At 50.1% G+C, this 22,557-nt stretch overlaps 1 protein-coding gene across 2 annotated transcripts in view; it reads right to left on the bottom strand.

The window, feature by feature from the left end:
- The window catches only part of ABHD2 (abhydrolase domain containing 2, acylglycerol lipase), a 95,751-nt gene continuing 73,194 nt past the window's right edge, over positions 1–22,557 (bottom strand). For both annotated transcript variants that reach the window (XM_027570095.2, XM_027570096.2), the window contains 5 exons: positions 14,406–14,498; positions 11,372–11,482; positions 8,878–8,947; positions 7,307–7,391; positions 1–5,458 (listed from right to left, as the gene is read on the bottom strand). In XM_027570095.2, coding sequence (XP_027425896.1) covers positions 5,262–5,458; positions 7,307–7,391; positions 8,878–8,947; positions 11,372–11,482; positions 14,406–14,498 — 556 coding nt within the window. In that variant the 3' untranslated portion in view covers positions 1–5,261. The remainder of the gene's footprint in view (positions 5,459–7,306; positions 7,392–8,877; positions 8,948–11,371; positions 11,483–14,405; positions 14,499–22,557) is intronic.

Raw genomic sequence — 22,557 nt, 5'->3', positions numbered from 1 at the left:
CATTTTTAGCCTTTTATTTAAGTAAAGAAATTCCATTGAATCAAAGATAACAAAATTACAGTTTTTGTTTGTAATGATCTTTGTTTACCACCACACAGAATCAAAATAGAGCCAAAAGTAATATGAGAACATAAAATGACCAAGGACACCGTTGTTTAGTATCATTTCTTAATAAAGGTAAATATCCTCATATTTAGAAAAAATTGCATTGCTAGTTGCAAATCTTATATGCCCCTGTGCTGGAGGATCCCCCAAAATCCGGCAGCATGGAGGCTTTCAGAACACAAACTCAAAAACACATGATTTTCAGGGCAGCATCGGATGTTTCAGAAAATCAAACCAAACCAAAAATTAGGAATGTGAGCGTGATGGTTCTCAAAAATCAACCTGGAGGCAGAGCTGCCAACCGAAGAACGTGGTTGAGCGAGTCCAACCAGGGAAAGGAGAGATGAAACTGGCACCCCCTGCCGCCCCCCCGCCCTGGTGTTGCTAAGGCAGCTGCAACAGCAGAAGTCAGAAGCTCAGGTACAGTGAAGGTCTTCCTGAGGCAGTGGGAGAGACCCACATCATCTCTGGAACTGGTATGGAGAGGTGACAGGACTCTACGTGGACTTGTGCTTTAGGAAAATGGAAGAGGCCAAAACAAAAGCCAGACAAAACCTAAGTCCTACCCCCAGGATGGACCAGGTCCCCGGGAACGGTCTGGGAGAGAAGCGGCCGGTGCTGGGACCGAGGGGGTCAGCAATTATTCTCAGTGACTGGGGACTCCTCAATGTGGGTGGTCGGGAAGGAGCAGGCCTCTGAGATGAAGGGTCTCTCTGGAGGTGCCAGAAGTGGACTGTGCCCAGTTTATGGCAATAGATTTCTTGGCTAGTGGGGACCAGAATGGGGAGAAGGTAGGTTCTAGATTTCATTACTAACTGACTGGAGTCAAGGTAGAAGACTTACCCCCTGGTTCGAAACGGACTCCAGCCTGTTCATTAGAAAGGCGTTGCGGGTGGGGTGGGGGGACAAGACATTTAGCCAGTTCTGAATCATGAGTACTGTCGGGGGGGGGGTGCCTGGCATAACGAGGAGCACACAGGCCACATGAAGAGATTCTCTGGCTTTGCTGTGGCTTTGCTTCAAACTGCCACAGCAAGAGAATTTGAATTCCAGTGCCACAGTATCGTTGGAACACCAGGGAATCCTCTAGGGGCAAGGTGAGGCTTTCTGGGCACAGAGAACAATGCGCTGGGTGATGATGGTGGGCATCCTATGCCAGATGATGCTGGGGGGGGGGGGTGGCATGCTGTGGTGAGAAATGCCTGGAGGACAAAGCCCTGAGTTCTTTGGACTCCATACGACGTTCCAGGGATCTTGGGCTCTAAGAATCGATGGCACAGGAAAAGAAAAGCCCCCCACATCTCAGACATCTGCTTGCCTGGCAAACACAAACAAGAACCCACACATTGTTTCTCTGGAGCTGGCAAAGGCGATCTCAAGTCACACAGTTACAAAGGGAGCCCTCATTCAGATGTCAGGCATCGGAGCTCAGCTATCCAGAAGGCTCGGCTTTAAGGAAGGCTGTGGTTTCAGAATGAAAGCCTGAGCGGGAAGGATTTCTGCCCTGGGAAACAGGACTGTGAATCTCAAAGCTCTGCCTGAGTCCCACGGAAGGTTGGGGACATTCGCCTTATTCCGATGGTCAGCACCTGTCCTGGTCACAAGACCACCCTTGGGACAGCAAGGGTATTGAGATGGCAACAGAGATTCTGAAGAGAAGCCACTCAAAGACACAGGGCTTTGGGTCATATCAAGGGTCTTCACCGGCAAAGGCTTAATGCAGAAGCTCCCTCTCTCCAAGTCCCCCCTCCCCCCAAGATGAGGCTGGAGCCTCGGCAGAGCCACTGCCACTTGCAAGGGCCATGGAAGGCAGGTGGGAACGCTCAGGCAAATGATGTGTAAATAGATGACTGGTCTTCAAGTGGTCTAAGGTGAGGGCACTGGGGCTCAGCGAGGTGAAGTGACTGCCCTCAATCCAATGTGAATTAGAGACCGTTGGGATGAGAACCCAGGTCTCTTGGACCCTGGCTCCCTAACACCGGGTCAAGAAAGGAAGGCTCCTCTTTCAAGGCATATTTCCCCTCTTAGGGTATGTCACAGGGTTCCCTGCAAGTGCATAATGCTGCACAGAGGTTAAAAGAATCTAGTGACACCAAACAACTCCCTGCTTTCATTCTGCTCTGGAATCACAGCAGGGAAGAGAAGGGCTTTTCCTGAAGTCTATTAAACTTCCTCCTAACAAAATGTATCAAGGGGACGTGACATCATTTTCTAGATAATCTTAATTTGGCCAGGATCCGTTACTCATTAGTGGTCTTCAAATTGTTTGAGAGGCAGGGAGTACGGCCAGAAGAAATGTGGGTGCTTTTCCTCCTTGGTTTTTAATGTGTTACCCCTGCGACAGGATTGTCTAGGTCCATGCAACTTCTATCTTTATTCTGATTTTTAAAATATTCGAACACTTTTTGAAAATTCGGCCCTGTGTTAGGCCAAAGAGGACCTTCATAGCAAGAAGAGCGCTCCCATTATCATCAGGAATGAATGACTTCAGGAAGAAAAGCAAAGAAAGCTGGAGGAAGGAAAAAGCTGACCTACATATAAAATGCCGCTCCCTTGTTTATTAGGCAGGTTTGCATCTCTGTAAATTCAATGCCTCTGTGCTCTCATTCACGGACAAACAAGAATTTTCCTGTAAGACCGCCACGGTCACATTCTCATTTCCATGCCTGAGAGCCTGAAGCCCGAACAAAGGACTTCAGTTAATTTCATGTGAGCCAAAATGGAATGTGAGTGCCATTCAGAGTCACACACTAGAAAGATTTCAGCTGGGAAGCGGCCCCCACAGTCCTGTGGGGTAAATTCCGGTCGTGTGGTGACAAAGGCCAGGCCCCAGGCCCTGCCTCTCCTTCACCAGGCCCCAGGGACTTCTGGTCCCTGGCCAAGCCCCCAAGCCCCCCGGGGTGCGACAACAGGACTGTCTTTTCTCTTCCTGAATGGAGCTGGTACCTGGCCACTACTCTGTCAAAACAGATCAAGAGATGTGACCTAAGGCAAAGGCAAAGGCACCTCTCGCTTCCTGGGATGGTGTTTCCGCCCCATTCAGTTACTGCTTTGTTTACCTACTTTCACAAAGGGTCTGTAGGAAACAGGACTATGAATCTTCTAGATCAGAGCTGGAGGGGGGGAAAAGCAATGGAGGGGAGGGGACCAGCTTCCAAATGGAGGGGGTAGATGATAAAGTGCCAATTTGTGCTAAAAGAACATGGAAAGGAAATGTACCAGAAAAATAACAGTTGGGGGGTGGGGGGGGAGTCACAATGACGAATTTGGTGTAAGTGATTACAACAAAGCAATCGTGGGGACCACGGAAGTCTCAATCTTTTGAGACACTGGCTGTTCTCGATGGTATTGATTAGGATGATCTGGTGATTGTCAGAAAACAACTTCAGGTTGCAGACCGTCATAGTCACTTGGACCGACACCCAAACCACATCCACCTGCACCCGTGAGGGACACATCCAGGCCCTCGGGTGGCTCCCTTTAGCCCTGAAACATCCACACAGACCCACTATTTATAATCCTATCTGTCCTGGAGCAAAGGAGATGAAGCAAGGACACTAAAAAAAAAAAAAAAAAAAAAAAAAAAAGTGTATCCAGGCAATTTCACTCATAGTTCCATTTAGTTCCAGATAGCAACTGCTGATTTTTCAAAGTGCAGGGTTTTTAGATATTCAAGTACCACAGGACTGGAGAAAAGGAGTACTTGAAACCTCGAATAACATTTTCATTTGAAAAGACACATTTTGGAAAAATCTATCCAACAGACTATAAATATAGGCCATTAAATTAAAAATCTGGTTTCAAAATAACACCCTTTTCGGTTGGAAAGATCTTTCTCCAAACTCAGATCCAGCTTTCGAATTGTTTGGTTATCAAAAGCCAGAGCTAGAAAGACTTGGGTTAAAAAAGTAAAATTACCATTGAATGTCTAAAAAAACCCCCAAAACCCCAAACACCTCTTTCTATGAAAATGAGGGACAGGAAAAAAAGGCAAATGATGACATCCACAGGTGTAGACGAGGAGAGTAACTCCCAGGCTTCCCTGGAGGGATGTTCTCTCAAACCTCAGCGAGCTGAGTTTGTCATGGATCATTCGAACTGGCAGCGGTCTCGGCCATCCGCCTGGTCCAAGTTCCCCGTTTTATCGGTGAAGAAACGAAAGTTCAGAGGGACTTGTCCAGGGTCATACAGCCAGGGAAAGGCAGAGTCCGGTGTCACCGAGACCCTTCCCTCCCCACCAGGCCCTCTCCCGAGACATCACACTGTGGCCATGCCAGGGCAGCTGGACAGGACAGGGGCTGCTGCTTTGGAGACCCCTGGGAGCTAAGGGACACGTCTACCCATACATTTCCATAAAATGAGCTACCGAGATGTTTCTCGTTGAAAGGCCCTGCAGTAGAACAGTGTTTCCCAAATTTGCCCTGTGATGAGGATCACCGGGGGCACTTGTCAAAAATTAAAATCTCCAGACCCCTTCCCAGACCCACTGTATTGGCCTCTCCCAGGGGAGGGACCTGGGAGGCTGAATTTTTAACAAGTGCCCCAGGTAACTCTCATCGTTGGCAAAGGTGTGGGGAGACTGTCTTAGGAGACTGTAAGGGAGGAACCTGGCTCGTGACTCCAGGGAACTTTCTTGGCCACGTGAGGAGCCACACGGCAGCGTGGGAGGCCCAGGTGCTTCACTCCCAAGCTGACCTGCCTCTTCAGCATCGGCCTAGATGGGCGAGGGCTCACCAGGGTCTCCGTAAGGACACACACGACCACAACAGAATAGCATACATCCTTCACTGCTCTTGGGGACAAGCCTTTTTGATTGGCAAAGCAAAACTGCTGTTCAGACACATTTTTAATAGGGAAACTAGATGTAATTGGCTTAAAAGCAATCAAACGCTGAAAGTGGACAGGAGGGTGAGAACCCTGTCGCTTGTCACCATGGATAACAATGCAATGGAGAAAACCAGTAACTAAGCACAAAAAATAGCCTGGAGCTCCCAGGGACGGAGGCCTACTCCGGCACAGGTATGCCTGGTGGGTTGTCCCCGCTGATGGCATGAGGTCAGATCCAGGTCACCGAGGGAGATGGGGGACCTGAAACAGCCGCTGGGGGACGCGGGTTCCAGGGGAGGTGGCTGGGCCGCGCCAGAGTCCGGGAGGCCTCACTCCAGCTCGGCCTCCACCTGCTCAGTGTCAGAGCACTGGGACTTATTACGTTCCCACTGGCAAATGGCGTTGGCGTACTCCACCACCAGCTTATCCATCCACGTCAGCGGCTCGGGGAACAGCACGGAACCCTCAAAGAAGCCCAGGTGGCCCCCGTGCAGAGGCAGCACAAACATGACGTTCTCCCGTTTCTCTGCGGGGGGGAAGGCAGCGGAGTGAGTCAGTGACCGGTTAGCTCCAGGGCCGGGGTGGCCCAGGCTTTCCCCACAGGTGCAGGTCAGCAAGAGGGCATCTGACTCCTACCCACTTGGCCTCGTTCACCAGAGCGGGAGGGAGATTAGGTGGGCTGGGCAGAGCGGTGGGATCTAGCAAGTATGGGAGCAGCAGCTTGGCTCTGGCACAGAATGGGCACCAGCTTAAGAAACACTTCGAAATCTAAGTGGTTCTCAAACTTGGACGTAGATTATAGAGACAGCACGCGAGTGAGTCCAGGCACTGGTATTGCTAAAGCTGACCAGGTGATTTCAGTGATATAGCCAGATGTTTCCCAAATTTCACCGTGCCTCCAAATTGCTGGGATAGCACCTTAAAATGCAGATTCTGCTTTAATAGGCCCGGAGGAGGAGCTGAGATTTTGCATTTCTAACAAGCTCCCAGATGATGCCCATGTTAGGTGCTACGGGTGGGGGCCAGGCTTTGAGTAGGGATTCCTAGCATTTATGCTATTATTTACTAGAGAACCAGGTCAACTCAGTGGAGTCCATGTTTTTTCCTTATACTTATCTTTTAAGACTAAACCAGAACTTAAAGCTGCACGTTGTATTGAAGATGCTCGCCATATACAAACTGGCCATGCCGAGCGTGGCTACCCTGGGGCCTGACTTCAGGAGTCCACATGTGGGTTAGTCCCCCAAACGCTAGGAAAGACCATTACTGGAGATGTGGCCAAGTGGGCAGCTGCGTGTCACTGGGGAGCGCAGGACACATCTGTCTTCCCACGGGATGGACTGACAGGGGTCAGGCTGCTCCAGGTCTTGGAGGCACCGCCTGGCACGCACGGTTCTGGCTCTGCAGGGCCCTTTTCTTGTCTGCTCCCCCTTATTCTTTATTATTTCATAAACTCTGCGTGACAGCATGAGAGCTACGGGTGTTGCTTTGGACATCAGAAGGAAACCGCGCGGCTGCTTTTTCTCACGGCCACACGCGGCTGAGCGGGTCCCTTTTGCGCAGGGAGCCTACGGTTTGCTAGCAGGTTGACGAGAGCTGGCTTTTAGCACCCAACACACCTGCATCACATGCAACACCCCCTCGAAGCAGGGCCCTGAGCTCTGCCCGTCGTATTATGTACTCCTCTAGCTTGGGGTTGGGGGGAACCAGGAGTGCCCCCTGCTCTGGTGAATGCACAGGATATTAACAGGGGAGACGTAACCACAGAGGGCTACAGAGGGTGGGGATCTGAATCACAGCGCAAGGTGTCCTTGCAGGAATTCCCAAGTGTTTCCCTCAGCTGCCCCCCTCTCGTTCCTCCCTCAGCTCCTCTCCAGCATGCAGCGAGACCCGGCCCGCCTGAAGCACAGCGACATTCCCATGAGCAACGTTCTTTACTTTCTCAGTTGCTTATATTTTTAATCCTCAAAGCAGATGGAGAGGCTGTCTGTCCGAAGAGGTAGCAGAACTGGCTTTTCTGTTTTGCGTTTCATGTCAGGTTTTAAGCCGAAATATCTAAGTCCAACTCTCAGACTTAATGGAACCCTAGGCCTGACACGATGATTTCAGAGAACACCAGGGGACTCCCCCAAATCCCTCTTGGCTGTGGATATAAATGATGGTCATCTCCGGCACCAGGATAGGACAGGAGAGGGCTCTGCCCAGGCCCCATCACAGCCGCAGGACTATAAGGCCAGGCTGAATGAGAACTCTGCCATGGGATGTCCTTCCCCATAGAAGCTGGCCTTCAGGAGGTGACAGCAGGGTGAAGGTCACAGAATTTACCAGGGCAATGTGCTGAGTGGCCGAGGGAGCAGCAGGAAGGAACACTTACCTGAAAGAGATTTTGGAATGGTTAGGAGGCTTTCGTGCACCAAGGGGTCATCAGCTGCATTAACCAGCATGAGAGGCACATAGATCTGCAACAAGAAAATAAGGCAGAAATAAACGATCGATCCCCTGTTTTAGACTCCACTGATTCAAGGCTCAAATTCACTACCAGCCACGTCTTTGAAGCAAAGGGAAGAGGGTCGCTACTCAGTTTGCCGCATGGGTGGACTGAGGGTGCCCCGTCTTCCCGGGCAGCAGCATGAATCCTAACCATGTGCTCTTGTGACTGCCTGGCAGGGGGGTGCAGGAGCAAAGCTCCTGGGGTTCTAGGTGACCCACGTGCTCTGAGGGAGTGAGGGCAGGGCTCAGTGGGGCTCCCTGGCAAAATATTTCTGATGATCCTCACAGTATCTCAGGTTAGCCTACCTTTCAGGAAAATGACCTTACGAAGAGTTATGCACCTATTCATTCCGTTTATACTGTGGGGGAGGAAAAAGGGGAGTATGCTCCTCTCCAGACAAGGGAGACTTTCTAGAGGAATCTGAAGGTGAGAAACTGAAGGAGGCTGGTGGATATTGGGAAGCAGTCAACATCCATTTTTGTAAGACAGGCTTTTTCCTTTTAGTGCAGACAGGCTGGTGGGGGCACTCAGACGCTCCTGAACAGCGAGGCCCACAACAGAGGCTGGTTGTGCTGAGCCGGAGGCCTCTAACACCGGCTCTAGGCCGCTCAACGGCTGTAGTGGCTTAAAGGAAGATGCCCAAAGCCTGGGGGAGGATGCTAACTGAGGGTGGGGGGAGGGGGTGGCCAATATGGCAGATGGCAGAACTGCAATTCACAAATCACCTGCTTCCACTGGGCGAGCAGTGGGCCAAACCAGCAGGTGGACACTGACGGGGATAAATGGGAAGTCCTGTGTTTGAGTAAAAGGAGCACCTGTACAAAGAATGATGAGAGACTGGTTTGGTGGTGGTGCAGGTGAAAAACATAGGGAGTTTGTGGTTGGCCACAGCCTTCACCGAATCCACTCCGAACTGGTTGCAGCTGCTGAACACTGCGTTCATATAAGCCAGACTACCTTGTCAACAGACCTGTTTCTCCTCGTTTGGATACAGAAATACATCTATTCTCCTCTGCGCTCACCAGATCATGGCAGGAACGTTGAGTTTAGTCCTAGCCACCACACTAACAAAATGCACAGGGGCCAAAACAAGGGTCCAAGATTGCAGGAAATCTACACAGGTCTATGAGGAGCCATGGCAGGAAGGGGGCAAGATTTCATGCTAAAGGGAGACTGAGGGACAAATGGGTGTTGCGGCAATTTCCAGGGCTTTTTCACAGCCATGGGAGCAGACTGGTCCCGCTCTGCACCGAGGGGCGGCTCTGGGATTAATATACGGAGGTCACAGAGGGACAGGGTTTGATTCAGAAACAAAACCCAAGCCAACAGCTGCAGGGGTCCGAGCCCGATTCTTCCACCAAGGGCGCTGGGGAGCGTGCTCGCTGCACGTGTGCTCGCTGGAGGACGACGGGCCACTGACTGGGAGAGGCTGCTCGCTCCGAGTTCATGCTCACCCTGTGCAGGTACCGCATGCAGCTTTCCTCCTCGTAATATTCCTTCAGGGAGGTATAGCCGTGGAACTTCCTGCGACACACACACATGCAAAGGAGAAGGACAAAGCAGTACTTGTCACAAGACGGGATGCTGAGCTGACTCTGCCACCTCCAGGCTCTGTGACCTGAGGCAAACTCTTTAACCTCTCTGAGCTTCTCCCTCTGTAAAATGGAGCTAAAGGCGGTACCTTCCTGAATGGCATTAAAGTGCATGCCAGCACCGTGCCTGGCCCAGAGTCATTACTCAGAAAGTGCCATCCACAGTATTTATGAGCAGATGTTAACACCCTTCGAGTCAGGATAAAACCAGAGGTCACTGTGGACACTAGGAAACTGACATTTCAAAGGCATTTATGAGAACTTTCTCAACAGAATTCTTCCTGGCAGAGGAACCCCAGCCCCTGGGAACTGGAAAGAAACATGTCTCAGGTAACGGATGCGAGACAGATTCAAAGTTGCCAATTCTGCAAACCCATGGAGCAGCAGTCAGAGAGGCTTAACAGAACCTTCCCTGTTCCCGCCCTGAAGTCCAGCAGCTCGGCTCTGCCCTATGCTCTGTTCAGCCTGGAGCTCTGACACCAGCAGGCCGACTCAGGCCCAGGCCGAAGGATCTCTGGAAACCTCTTTCTGACACACCTTAGGGCCTCTGGTTTCTGACTGGTGGTTTTGTTCTATTCTGACTGGGGTCTTCTTCACGAGACCATGCCTCCCCGGAAGCTGTGGATGTCCTTCCCAGAAGGACCCAGGGAGTGCAGGCTGCACTGTGAGGGCCCACTTGACGGGGAGTGGCCAAGGGCAGCTATCATCTCTGGGGCACCTGTCCTCATGAAAGCTGTCCGTCTGCGGTCTCAGCGGGCTGGGAAGCACGCCAGTCCTCCAGTGTTCCTGGTGACGGGCTGATGAGGAGGCTGCCCAGCCCGTCATGTTCATGGAAACTGCGACAAGCCAGCACAATTCAAAAGGGAGAGCTTTAGGGAGAGTTGAAGAACATTCTCTTTGGGGCTTACACCAATTCAGGAGATGGGTGGGAGTTTAAATGTTTGGGTTCTGTCTCATTAGATACCACAATAAAGTCACACGATCCAGTGAGGTTGGGCGGAATCCATTCTCACCTTCTCAACGTACTAGCGATTTTCTCGTTTGTTTTCTTTGCCTAACTGTGGGCAAATTTCAAGGTTGCCTGGTGTAAGAAAGCTACTAAAATGCCATAAGGAAGATAAGTACCCTCAGGTCAATATCCGCCTATCTATTGGATGAACCCTAGCTTGCTTTAGACCACGCCTGAAGGTATCAAATGGTCACTAAGTCAAAAGAATGAGGTTTTTTTTTTTTTTTTAAGATTTATTTATTTATTTGACAGAGAGAGGAGAGCACACAAGCAGGGGGAGCAGCAGGCAGAGGGAGAGGGAGAAGCAGGCTCCCCGCTGAGCAGGGAGCCCGATGCGGGACTTGATCCCAGGACCCCGGGATCATGACTTGAGCCAAAGGCAGACGCTTAACTGAAGGCAGACGCTTAACCGACTGAGTCACCCAGGTGCCCCAAGGATGAGGTTTTTAAAGAGAACAGTGAGGTCAGAGATCAACAGTTGAGGTTCCAGCTAAGGCTAAGCTCAATAAGCTCAATCAGAAATTACATGTACCAGGGAAGAGGACATTGTCAGGGTCTCAGCCTCAGGTGCCTGAAGGGGGCGGACAGGTGAAGGGTAAAGGAACAAAGTGGGCGGGGTTTGCATAGGACACTCAGAGGAGAGACTTCTTGTCCCCAAAGAAAGAGGCTCTGTTTTCTTGCAACAGACAGCCCTCTTGGTCTATTTTTTGTTTTGTTTTGTTTTGTTTTACTTTTGATAGAGACATGGGCAGGTACAAGAAATACTTCCCTTTCCTGCCAATGCAAATTATGTGGCAACTGATCCCTGCCCCAGGGTCAGAGCACAGCAGGCAGGGTAAGGACTATGAACAGGAGGGTGTACGCACCCCAGCTCCCCAGTTCCAGCTCAGTTATGCCGCACAAGAGTGCAGAATGAGCGGTGAGATCCTCCCCTTGTTTTCTAAGAGCAACTAGAAATCTGGATTTTTCTGTGCGATCTTCAGTTTTTAAACATCAGACATTTATTCAAAGAATAAAAAAAGCCCTGGGGCCCCTGGGTGGCACAGTCGGTTAAGCGACTGACTCTTGGTTTTGGCTCAGGTCATGATCTTGTGGTTCGTGGGATCAAGCCCCACACTGGGCTCCACGCTCAGCAAGGAGTCTGCGTGAGTTTCTCTTTCCCTCTCCCTCTGCTCCTCCCCCCGTGTGCTCTCTCTCTCTCTCTCTCAATAAATAAGTCTTTAGAAACAAAAAAAAACAAAACAAAAAAACCCCTTAACACTAAAGTGGGCGAAGAAAGCCCTCGTGCTGGGCAGTGCTGGCCTGCAGCCTCCTGCCCAGCAGTCCCGTCCCCGAGCATGTGCACACCTCATCACGTTGTCATCGATCTGCATCAGGGATGTGGCTGTGTAGAGGCGGCTCAAGTCTGTGTCCTCCAGGCTCTGGGGTTTCTTAACATGGTCTCCAAAAAGAGCTTGCCTAGAATGAGACATAACAGTAGACAATAAAAAGCAGACGATAAACCAAATCATCATGTTGTACACTTGAAACATCTGACAATTTTGTCAATTATACCTCAATAAAGCTGAAAAATATTTTAAAGAACGGATGATAAACACCGACAGCAAAGCCCACTTCCTGGCCCAGAGGCAAGCCAGGAGAGTCTTTGGGAAGGCATATGGGGGCAAGTTAGAAATAGATCCCTTCAGCTTTCAGCATGTCCCAGAGGATAAGCTGGTAATGTTGACTTTTGAATAACTGCAGAAAGATGATTGTCAAGATCTTCTTTTCCTTTTCAGGGGCAGCTAGGCAGAGATCGGGTTTGAGCCTAGGTGAATACAGCTGACCCTTGAACAATATAGGGGTAGGGGCACCAACTTGTGGCACAGTCAAAAATCCATATAGAGCTTCTGACTCCCCCCAAACCTAACTACTAATATCCTACTGTTGACCTAAAGCCTTGCCCATAACATAGTCGATTAACACATATTTTGTATGTTACATGTATGATACTCTGTATTCCTACAATAAAGAAAGCTAGAGAAAAGAAAACGTTATTGAAAAAATCATAAGGAAGAGATAATACTTTTATGGCACTGGCCTGAGAAAAATCCATGTATAGGTGGACCCACACAGTTCAAACCCGCCTTGTTCAAGGGTCGACTGTATTACAAATCCTTCGCTGCAGGGGAGGTTTTAGGATGGGCTCTGTGGTGAGTGGGAGGTGGTCAGCCAAACTGTGTGGGGGCCTTCATCTACGGTTGTGGGGGCCTGTCTTTACAATGGAGCTGACACTGCCCCTTTCTCTTGAGGAGCTGTTTTTGTCACTTAACAAGGAAGACAGCAGTAAACCCATCTAGCGTTGGGGCTAGTCAATGGCTCTCCAACATGTCAGCTCAAAAGCTGATGTATACTCAGAAGAGTCGTCATTTCTCTTAAGAAAAAGATCCATCTTGAGAGGATGATAATAAGGGTAGGGATCAAAAAGTGCACATTTAGACTTTTCATTCCCTGCAAGGTCTCAGGCACACAGTTGATGGAGGACTGAGTTTGCGGCCTGGCCCTACGGTGAGAAAGGTCGTCATGGAAACTAAATGTTCTGGTATCTACTCACAACCTCTCTCAAAGAGGAACACATGTCCTTAGCATTTTTCCCCCCAAAGATTACTGGGAAGATTATATACCCAGAGTTTAGAATTCACAGTTTAAAGTGGCCCTAAAATTTCTAAATATTTGGGGCGCCTGGGTGGCTCAGTCATTAAGTGTCTGCCTTCGGCTCAGGTCATGCTCCCAGGGTCCTGGGATCGAGCCCCGCATCGGGCTCCCTGCCCCACAGGAAGTCTGCTTCTCCCGCTCCCACTCCCCCGGCTTGTGTTCCCTCTCTCGCTGTCTCTCTCTCTGTCAAAAAATAAATAAAAATCTTTAAAAAAAAATTTCTAAATATTTGGCTGTCTGTAGTAAATTTTAAAAATGTAAATACACCTAGAATACGTTCAGAGGACTCTCTCAGTTTGTTAAGAATTACATGTTGGACCTTCTGGACTAATTAATTAGTGGCAAGACTGGGCCCTGTAGCAAAACAAACGTTCTCTGGGAGGAAACTGCTTCCCATTCCAGAGGTGTGGAGAGGCTGACAGAGGCACTTGGTGTCAGAGGTTTGGCTTGGTCCCTTCTGGAACCTCAGCAAACCCCCAGTCCCATCTGAACCTCAGCTGAGCCACGCCTGACTCAGGGCTCAAACACCATGAGCTGAGAGAAGACAGTTTACATCCAGTCAGCCCAGGGAACAGAAGTCTCTTCCTGTCCTCCACCCACCCGTCACAAGGACCCAGCAGCTTGGCAGCCTGAGGAGCCTGCGAGCACCAGCCTTGCCCAGACTCCCCGTGAACACCGCCCACAGGAAGCCCAGTCTGGGGTGCTTGGCTGGGATGGGCAGTACCCTATTTTCTTTCAACCACTGAAATAAAAAGAATAAGCAGCTGATCATTCAGTCAGATTGCCCTTCCCAGGATGACATCAACCCCCTACCTAAAATTGTATTGTTTGAGCGCCCATGATGTGCCAGGCTCTGGGGGAAATCAAAACCAGCCCAGGCCCTCCAGTGCTTTACAGTTTAGTTCAAGACATAGGATTCACACCGGGGAAGTGACAGAAACACAACTTGGGGGTGGAGGAGTTGGCTTCATGGAGGAGACCTGAGATGGACCTAGAGTGTGGGCAAACATGATGGGAGGGGCATTCTGGGCAAGGCCCCAGTGGTGTGGGAGGGGCCAGAGGGCATGTGAGCCTCCATGTGGCCCAGTCCAGCTAGAGGGAAGGCAGGTGCGGGGGAAGCGGGAGGGACGGTATCCATAATAACAATCATAACAATAAAACCATCGCTAATATTTATTGACTTCTCTAAGTGGTGGTCAGAAGCTACCCCACCGAAGGATTCTGAGCAGGACTGAAGCAAGATGAGCATGGGGAACATGCAGAGGTGGGAACCGGGCAGTGTGGACACTATGTGGTGCCCAGCAGCTAGACTCCTGTCCTGCAGCTGCTGGTCAGAGCCCCACGAGCCCACAGAGGATGACGATGCTTGATCCTTCAGCACAAGAGTAGCCCAAAGAGTAGCCCATGACAAGCCACCGTCAGGATTGCTCCAACTAGGGAAAGATTGGTGTAGAAGGGTTTCTCGTCTTGGATATATCGGGAATCATGAAGGCAGGACGCGATCTGGTGGATTTGGCAGCTCGGGACAAGTTTGTTCCTAAGCAAGTCACAACGCAGCCGGCAGAGAAGCGGAAGCACCCCTGCCTTCATTATATTTTTCTGGAAACACCAGAGTTCTGGCTTTTAGTGACTCGAAAATAAGCTCAGAAAGGAACCGTCTCCTGGGAGAACATGGGAGGCCTGGTACCTGTGTGAGAGGATGATCTTCTTCATGTTGTCAGCCATGAGGAAGTTGTAGAAGCGTCGGCACTGATCCCACTGCATGAAGGTCTCCTGGGCCCTGAAAGAACGGCAGACCAGAGTGAGAGACCACGCCGGGAGGGACACACTGGCGCCCCCACCCTGGAGAAGGTGCTCGAAGCACTTCTACCACGGAGCCGGCGGCGCCGGCTCCCGACCCCGAAACACAGGTCTCTGCGCGTGGACTCAAACTCTCCGTAGAGAGACTGATGGAGACACCAAAACAGCCTCGCTGAACGTGAGGCCCCAGTGAGAAAGTTCTCTAGGGGCACAGCCTTTGCGGGGTGACAGTCCCGACACCCTCGTCCAGCACGGCGGCCTTCTCTTTGTCACAGAACCTGCCAGTACTGGTGTTTGAACACCTCTATTCGGCTTCCTACTCTGCAGGAAGGTTTTTCTGGCTTAATAACGGAGTGTGTAAGGGGAGGGTGGGTATGGAGAGGTACCGTGCAGGGAAAAACCTAAAAGAACTTCTTTTGTTGCTGTTTGAGAAGCAAAGGGAAACCTGTTTTTTTTTTTTTTTTAAGATTTTTACTTATTTATTTGAAAGAGAGTAAGCGAAAGAGAGCATGAGCAGGGGGAGGGGGAGAGGCAGACTCCCCTGCTGAGCAGGGGAGCCCGATGCGTGCGGGACTCGATCCCAGAACCCCGGGATCATGACCTGAGCCAAAGGCAGTCGCTAAACTGACTGAGCCACCCAGGCACCCCATTTGAGCTCTCTTTTGATTAGCCTTAGAATATTCAAGGGGCAAGGAAACGGAAGAAGTAGAGCTAGTGTGTGCAGTCGGCATGACTCGGCCTACCTGACATGAGGGTCATCGCCTGACACCCCAGCAGCGGCACTAGACAGGTAATATTCTCCCCACTCCAGATTAGGAGACTACCATGGACTCAGAGAGGTCAAGAGACTGGCTGCAGGTCACACTAGGGCAGTAAGGTGCAACCTTCTCTATGTGCCGGCACAGCAGATTTCCTTGGCCACATGGCAGGTGAGCAAATGGCAATGTGCTACCTCCCCGCCGACCCTGGATCAGCCCTTCCCAGTGTTCTCTTCCCTGCATGTGAACCCACAGGTGCCACGGAGTCCATGCTAACCCCCACTCTGCGCTGAGTCTCAAGGCCTGCTCCAGCCCTGGGAATGAATCTGGGTTTCACCATTCCCACACATCATCCATTGGTTTCATATCCCAGACGGCCAAGGAGGGGACTGGGTGGTTCACAGCTATTTTCGAAAAATCCAGGGAGTTTATAAAGTCATTTCCCCAAGGCTGCCACATTTCAGTTTTGGAATGGCAAACATTTCCTGTAATATTGTGGTTAAAAAATAAGAGCTAATGGGATGTTAAAAGTGAAAGGGTTTGTGGCTTTCATGGTCTGTGACATGCTCCTACGCCATGGGCTAAGGCTCAAAGGGAAGACTAAGACTGCCTTCAAAGGTCAAAAGTCCATTCTATAAATGCACAAGGGGCTCCCCAAACACTGCAGAAACAGAAAGGATGGGCCAGATCACTAGAAGCAGGAGCCCGACTAAGGCAGGGATCTGGACCCTGGTCTGAGCAAGGAGGGAGGAGGGAAGTCACCCGAAGTCACCCGATCCATGAACCAAAACCTGCTTCCCCTGCCAGCACCCCGTCCTCTGACCTTGGACCCAGGCTCCCCTTCCTCAGAGAGCTGACAGTCTCATTGTCTCAGCTTTCTTTGGCCCTGGGCTGTTTCTGCCTTTGCTGACTTCCTGTTTTGGTTAGTATGTCCTGCGTATGGAGGGGATGCAGAGGGAAGGAAGCAGAGGGAAGGAAGCAGGGGGAGGGGGGCTGGTCATACACGTAAGACATGAAAGCAGCTCCAGCACTGCAGAGGATCTTGAGATTGACGACCACCACAGGAGCCACTCCCTGAAAGGCTCTGGGGACCCCTAGTGGCTCAGGGCTCAAGGAGGCCCAGGATGAGGCTGCTGCAACCATTATCCCGCTCAGTCCTGGCTGACACGGATTCCTAGCATCTCTGGCTCTACCACTCAGCATACGTAGGGGCTTTCACCACCTTTGGGTATAAAATTACAGAACTGAAACTTAATTTTATATTGGCTTTATAAAACCTAATCAAGAGTAATGTGTTATAAATACATTCATTCCATATATTTTTTAAAAGGCCTGATTTCTTCAAGACCACCACCAACAACAACATATGGAAGGCAATCACAGAAGGGAATCTAGAGACTCAAAGAAACCTCCAAGACAGATCAACAAATGCAATGCATAGGCATTACGTGGATCCTGATTCAAATAAGCCAACCGTTAAAAAACTTCTGTGAAACAATCAAGAAAATCTGAACCCTGAGTAGAAATGGGATATTAGGGAATCATTCATTTCTCAGTATGATAATGGTATTGTGGTTATATTTAAGAAAAAGTCCTTAGAGTCTTTTAGTGCAAACTAATGACGTACTTTCAGATGAAATGATATGATGCCTGGGATTTGCTTTAAAATAATTCAGTTTCAGGGCGCCTGGGTGGCTCAGATTGTTAAGCGTCTGCCTTTGGCTCAGGTCACGATCTCAGGGTCCTGGGATCAAGCCCCGCATCGGGAGCCTGCTTCTCCCTCTCCCTCTGCCTGCCGCTCCCCCTGCTTGTGCGCTCGCTCGCTCTGTCACCTAAATAAATAAAATCTAAAAAAAAAAAATAACTCAGGTTCTGGGAAAGGGGGTGTGCATGAGGTGTAAAGGGAACAGAGCGAGAATCCCAAGCAGACTCCCCACTGAGTGTGGAGCCCCACGCGGGGCTCAATCTCATGACCCTGAGATCATGACCTGAGCCGAAACCAAGAGTTGGACCCTCAACCGCCTGAGCGACCCAGGCGCCCCAGGAGATGGATTTTTAAATCATTTAGAAGAGGGTTCAAATGAAACGGGCATCTGTAGTCACGTCCAGGGCAATCCACTAGGGCTGAGCCAACTGCTTCATGCCGCTGGGGGGCTGCTCAGAGAAAGCTCAACTTCCCAACTCATATTTTGCACAGTGAGTGGACCAAGCACTGACTAAAAGGAACTGAAGTCAGAAGAGAATGAGCTGGGGAAAGAATTCAAATCTCCTGACTCAAGTAAGATCTCAGAGTGCTGAGAGGCTGTGAGAGTGGCCAAACCGCTTTTCTGGAGTCTTCGAGAAGACACGGAGGGTGACAGTGGGAGAGAGTTTCTGTGAGACTAGGTGTCTATGACTCTAAGAGTCCAGAAAGGGACGAGAAGGCAGGCATGCTGCAAATTAAGGCGGGTGATGAATTTACAGGGTGTGGATGTAGGCAATGTTAAAACACACCTTGAAGGTAATATGCTAACAAAACTGCAAAATCACGGTACCTTAAGTATTTTCCTGAAATGCTACCACACCAATGTAAGAAAACTGTTTTTATTTGGGGAGGGGAGTTTCTCTTCCAGGCTTTGCCCATCTACAATCTTTTTTTCCTTTTTAATTTTTAATCATGGTGGTAAAAAACACTTAAGATTTACCTTCTTAACCATTTTTAAGTATGCAGTTCAGTAGTGTTAACTATATTCACATTGTTGTGTAACAGATCTCCGGAACTTTTCCATCTTGCAAATCTGAAGGTCTATATCCATTAAAGTAGGACTTCCCATTTCCTCCACCCTACTATCATACTTTTACATGGTTGCCTTCCTCACTACATTTTTCCCCATTTTATTATTTTATTATCATTATTTTTAAGTAGGCTTCATGCCCAGCATGGAGCCCAATGCAGGGCTTGAACTCACGACCCTGAGATCAAGACCTGAGTTGAGATCAAGAGTCAGACGCTTAACCGACTGAGCCACCCAGGCGCCCCCCTCACTACTTTTTATATATATATACATTCAGTCATGCTACATATTTTCTTGATTTTTTAAAATATAAAATCTTCCTTGTTTGCCACTGTACTTTGTGGATCATAAGTTACAATTCTCTCTCATGCTGGACCTGTGCTGGTTATCTCTAGCTTGGCCCTACTAGAGAGTTATACCGTAGTGGGGGCAAAACCAAGACCAGCCTTGAACAGTGTGGCTTTTGGGAGGAAGGAGAGTGGAGCTTCTGGACCCAAGAGACCCAGGCTAGGGAGCTCTGGGGCAGAGAGGTCAGCTTGAGAGTGCAGGCAAAAGAAAACCATCTCTGTACTGGGGACTGGGCCCAGAATCCTTCACTGCAGCCAAGCTTTGGGGCAGGATGGGGCTTGGAGCTCAGACAAAGGTAGGGATGGCCACCCACTAACCTGCTCTCTGCCTGATAAGGATATTTTCCCTTAGGATGTACTTTTATAGGAATGTGATTACTAAGTGAAAGGGTCTGTCACACACTCTTGTTTTTCTGATAGAAAAAAATTAGCAATAAACACAATAAGCAAAAATCCCCAAGATGCCACAGGCAAGCCATTTGGTCAGCTTCACAACCCACTGGTGGAAAAGCCAAGCTGTGTCCTAGGTTGGAGTTCTGCCCACAGAGTTTTGTCTACACTCAGAGGATTCTCCCCCTTCGCTTGGCTCTGATACAAAATTACTGATTGCTAAAACTGTCATACAGCTCTTCCACTGTGAACAGGTTTGATGAAGGGGTAACTGGATAGAAGGACTTTATGAATGGCAGCCCTTGCCCCTTGCTCCTGTCATAAATGCATCCACAGCCTGGAGTCACCCATTCAGAGCAAAACAAAGAATATACACACCATTTGGCCAGAAACGTGGGACCTGGCCTTCTCTGCAGCAGGAAAGCCTGCTTAAAAACACCATGCTAAGACCCAGCAGTGTTCACACACCCACTCAGCCAGGAGAAGGACTAGACGTAGGGAGATCTGGTAACTTCTCCATTACCCTCGAAGGGCCCCCCCCCCAACCCCGCCTGGGTCCTACCCCACTGACCTCTCTACCCTCACCTCCTTCCCAAATCCCTCCCCACTGGACTGAGGACTTCCTCAGCACCATATGCCTAGCGTGTAATATTTTATTTTACTTAAAGATTTTATTTATTTATTTATTAGAGAGCGAAGGGGAGTGGCAGACGGAGAGGAAGAGGGAGAATCCCAAGTAGACTCCACACTGTGTGTGGAGCTAGATGTGGGGCTCGACCCCATGACCCTGAGATCAGGACCTGAGCTGAGATCGAGAGTCAAATGCTCAACAGACTGAGCCCCACAGGCACCCCGCCTAGAGTGTAATCTATTAGTGACATGTACTTGGTTTGCTGCTTTGCAAGCATTCTATAGTCGGGAAGTGCTGTGAGGTCCTCCGATGCAGACTATCTCCTATAGCCGGCAGATTCTGCAATGCAAGATTGTTGAGGGCTTCCTTAGGAATGAAGAATTGATTTTACCTGAAACTGGTCCAAAAAAAGCTTCCCTTCACTTTTCTTTAAGTCCCACGAGGGGCTGTGTCCCCATTACCCAGAAGGGTGTCTAGCTGAATAAACCAAATGAGTCAAGGGATGACTTATCTGCAGGTCATCTTCTGGTACCACTTCTTTTCCCTCTCACACTCCTGTCTGGTCACCACTCACTGGACGAATTTATAAGCAAGAGTCTTCATAACAAAGTTTCAAATGATGAATTCACCCAGAGCTAGACTGAGTCTGACCACACGCACTTCCAGGTCTAGCGGGCAGCGGTTTGTGCTGAGGGAAGGAGGCTAAGTCTGGGGGACCTGTACCCCCCTTTCAGTGGCTCAGCACATCACAAACATGGGTTTCTCTAGCGGCAGCGAGGCTTTGCTAACTACGGCAAGCGGGCGCTGGCTTCTGGGCCTCGGGTCGGCTCTGGGGTGAGAAGCCAGCGGGAGGGGACGGGTCACTGACAAGCGGTTCCCGGGACTCAACTAGGCGAGATTTACCAGCGGCATGGACTCCCGTGCGGCCCCTGCAGAGGCAGGCGAGCCCTCCCTGCTCCGCTTCGGCGTAAACGAAGCATGGCTGCCACGTCCCAGTGCTGAAAAGGCTCATCGCCCTCAAGCCTTGGCAGGAAAAAAAGGTGACACTGGTTTAAAGTAAGGCACTGTCCTTCGGTGAGTAGGTCTGGTTACGCTGTTGAGGGCACCTGAGCCCTGGGCAGCGCCCACATACCCAGGGCCCACCCCTTCCAGTATGTCGGGCCACAGGATATTACTTCTCTGTGCTCCAGGGGACGAGGCTGCCTCTTTCTCTCCTCAGTGGATGAGGCTGATGTGACAGTAGGTAATCAGGAGTCCGAAGATCTCGGAGGTCTCAAAGAGGGGTGGTGGGGACAGCGCCTCACAGACTCTAGAATCTTGAGTTTCCCCCTCCAGAGTTCACCAAACACGCATTTCACGTGCTCTTGCCAACGGCAGGTGGCGCTCGTGCAGCAAAATGAAATGCAGCTGCTGTCACTTAAGATTTTGGGCTTTGGTGGGGTCGGGGGGAGAAAACAAACTGGTCCCGAATCCTCCTACTTATCAAATGCTGTGATCTCTGAACACAAAGTCCGTGCTCACAGTGATTTCACACCACTGGGTTTAGGAAGGGACCCGAGCGATTCCAATTTTACAGGTGATAGCAGGCTTGCTGAAAACTGGGCCATTCGTCAGGTGAGAGCAGGCAGGGTCCTCATGCCAGGCCCTGCTCCCCTGAATCCTGAGGTAGGCCCTTTACTATCCCAGCGACTGGGTGCGGTGGGACTTCTGCTAACTCCGGTTACATAATGGCTACGGATTGGGAACTGGATATTTCTAGTCAAGCCAAGATAAAGGGACGAGTGCTTTCAGCTGGCTCTCCAGAGCACAGAGGGGACTGAAAGGGAGGATTCCCAGCAGGAGGATGAGGGGACCAACCTCGTCCGGTGACAGCAGCGCTGGAGGGGCCACTGAGGTCCCCAGGCCCACTGGCTGTTAAATGTGGCTACATAACAGAAGTGACCTGTGATGTGTATCCAAATGCAGATTCCTGGGCCCATGCCCCAGATTCTTGAGTCCGAATCTCCAGGGCTGGGGCCCAAGAAACTGAATTTATTTCTAAGATGATCCCCCAAGTGATTCTTAATGAAGCGAAACAGTCACCAGTTCCCCAGACTGGTCTTTGTGACCCACTGGCCTAACCTACACTTCTTGTCTCACAGAGACTGAGGATAAGTACCGGTTACCGACTTACTTTCTACATGCCTCTCCTGCATATGCATTCACTGCTTGGACGCTCACCATGGTGCTATGAGGTGGGTACTACTTAGCATTACTGTCATCCCCATCATGCAGGTGAGGAAAACTGGAGCCCAAGCCTCGGCCCTTGAACTCAGGAAAGGCTCCATCGGGGATGTGTTTTAAGTCTTCTTTTGGGTACATTTAAATCCTCCCTTTGGGCCAACTTGATGCCTCACGGGCAGAGCCTGAATTCTGGGCCCGCATTTGCCCTTTGGATGTGCTGTCTTCAAATTCCAGTAATATATATTTCTGGAACTAACAGGCAGCCTCTCTCTCTCAGAAAATGCTCAAACAGGTTGAAACTATAGAGAGAGAGAGAAGAGGTGAGGCAAAAAGGCAGGAATCACTTATTAACTATAAGGACTGTTTGGCATTAGGTTGGATCAATAAGGGAGACTTTCTTTACTTTCTTATGCAATTCTGGATTTCTTCAAGAAATCTTTAATAACTGGTCATACCCATTTGAAATATAGAAGACATTATCGTGAAGAGGGAGTATGGGGAAAAATGTGAATGCATTTGAAGAGTCTGGAGAGGTGTGTGAATGAAGGTGTGTGTGTGTGTGTGTGTGTGTGTGTGTGCTTGGTGACTCTCGAGAGATCTGGGACAACACTGCTCTCGATGAGGAGGCAGAGCAGATAATGCCCTCCTAGGGCTCATCCCGTGGGGCTCTGTTGGCAGGAGACTAAGGGGCGAGGTAAACCTTTATCCGCCAGGTCATCTCCTTTGTGGTGATGTCTGGGATGTCTATGAGAGGTGGGCACTTAAGGTGAGGGCACAGATTAAGTGGTTCCGAGAGACCCCTTCCCCATGCCATCTGCGACTCAACGCTCCTGTAGGCAGGAGGGCTCTGCTCTCAGACTCTGGCTCTTGAGTTCTTCCATAAACCCACGGTCCTACAAGACTTTTGGAGCATGAA

This window comes from Zalophus californianus, chromosome 6 (genome assembly GCF_009762305.2).
Source record: "Zalophus californianus isolate mZalCal1 chromosome 6, mZalCal1.pri.v2, whole genome shotgun sequence".
NCBI lineage: Eukaryota > Metazoa > Chordata > Mammalia > Carnivora > Otariidae > Zalophus > Zalophus californianus.
Note: the sequence above shows the minus strand (reverse complement) of the source record. Positions and strands in the feature narration are given on the sequence as shown.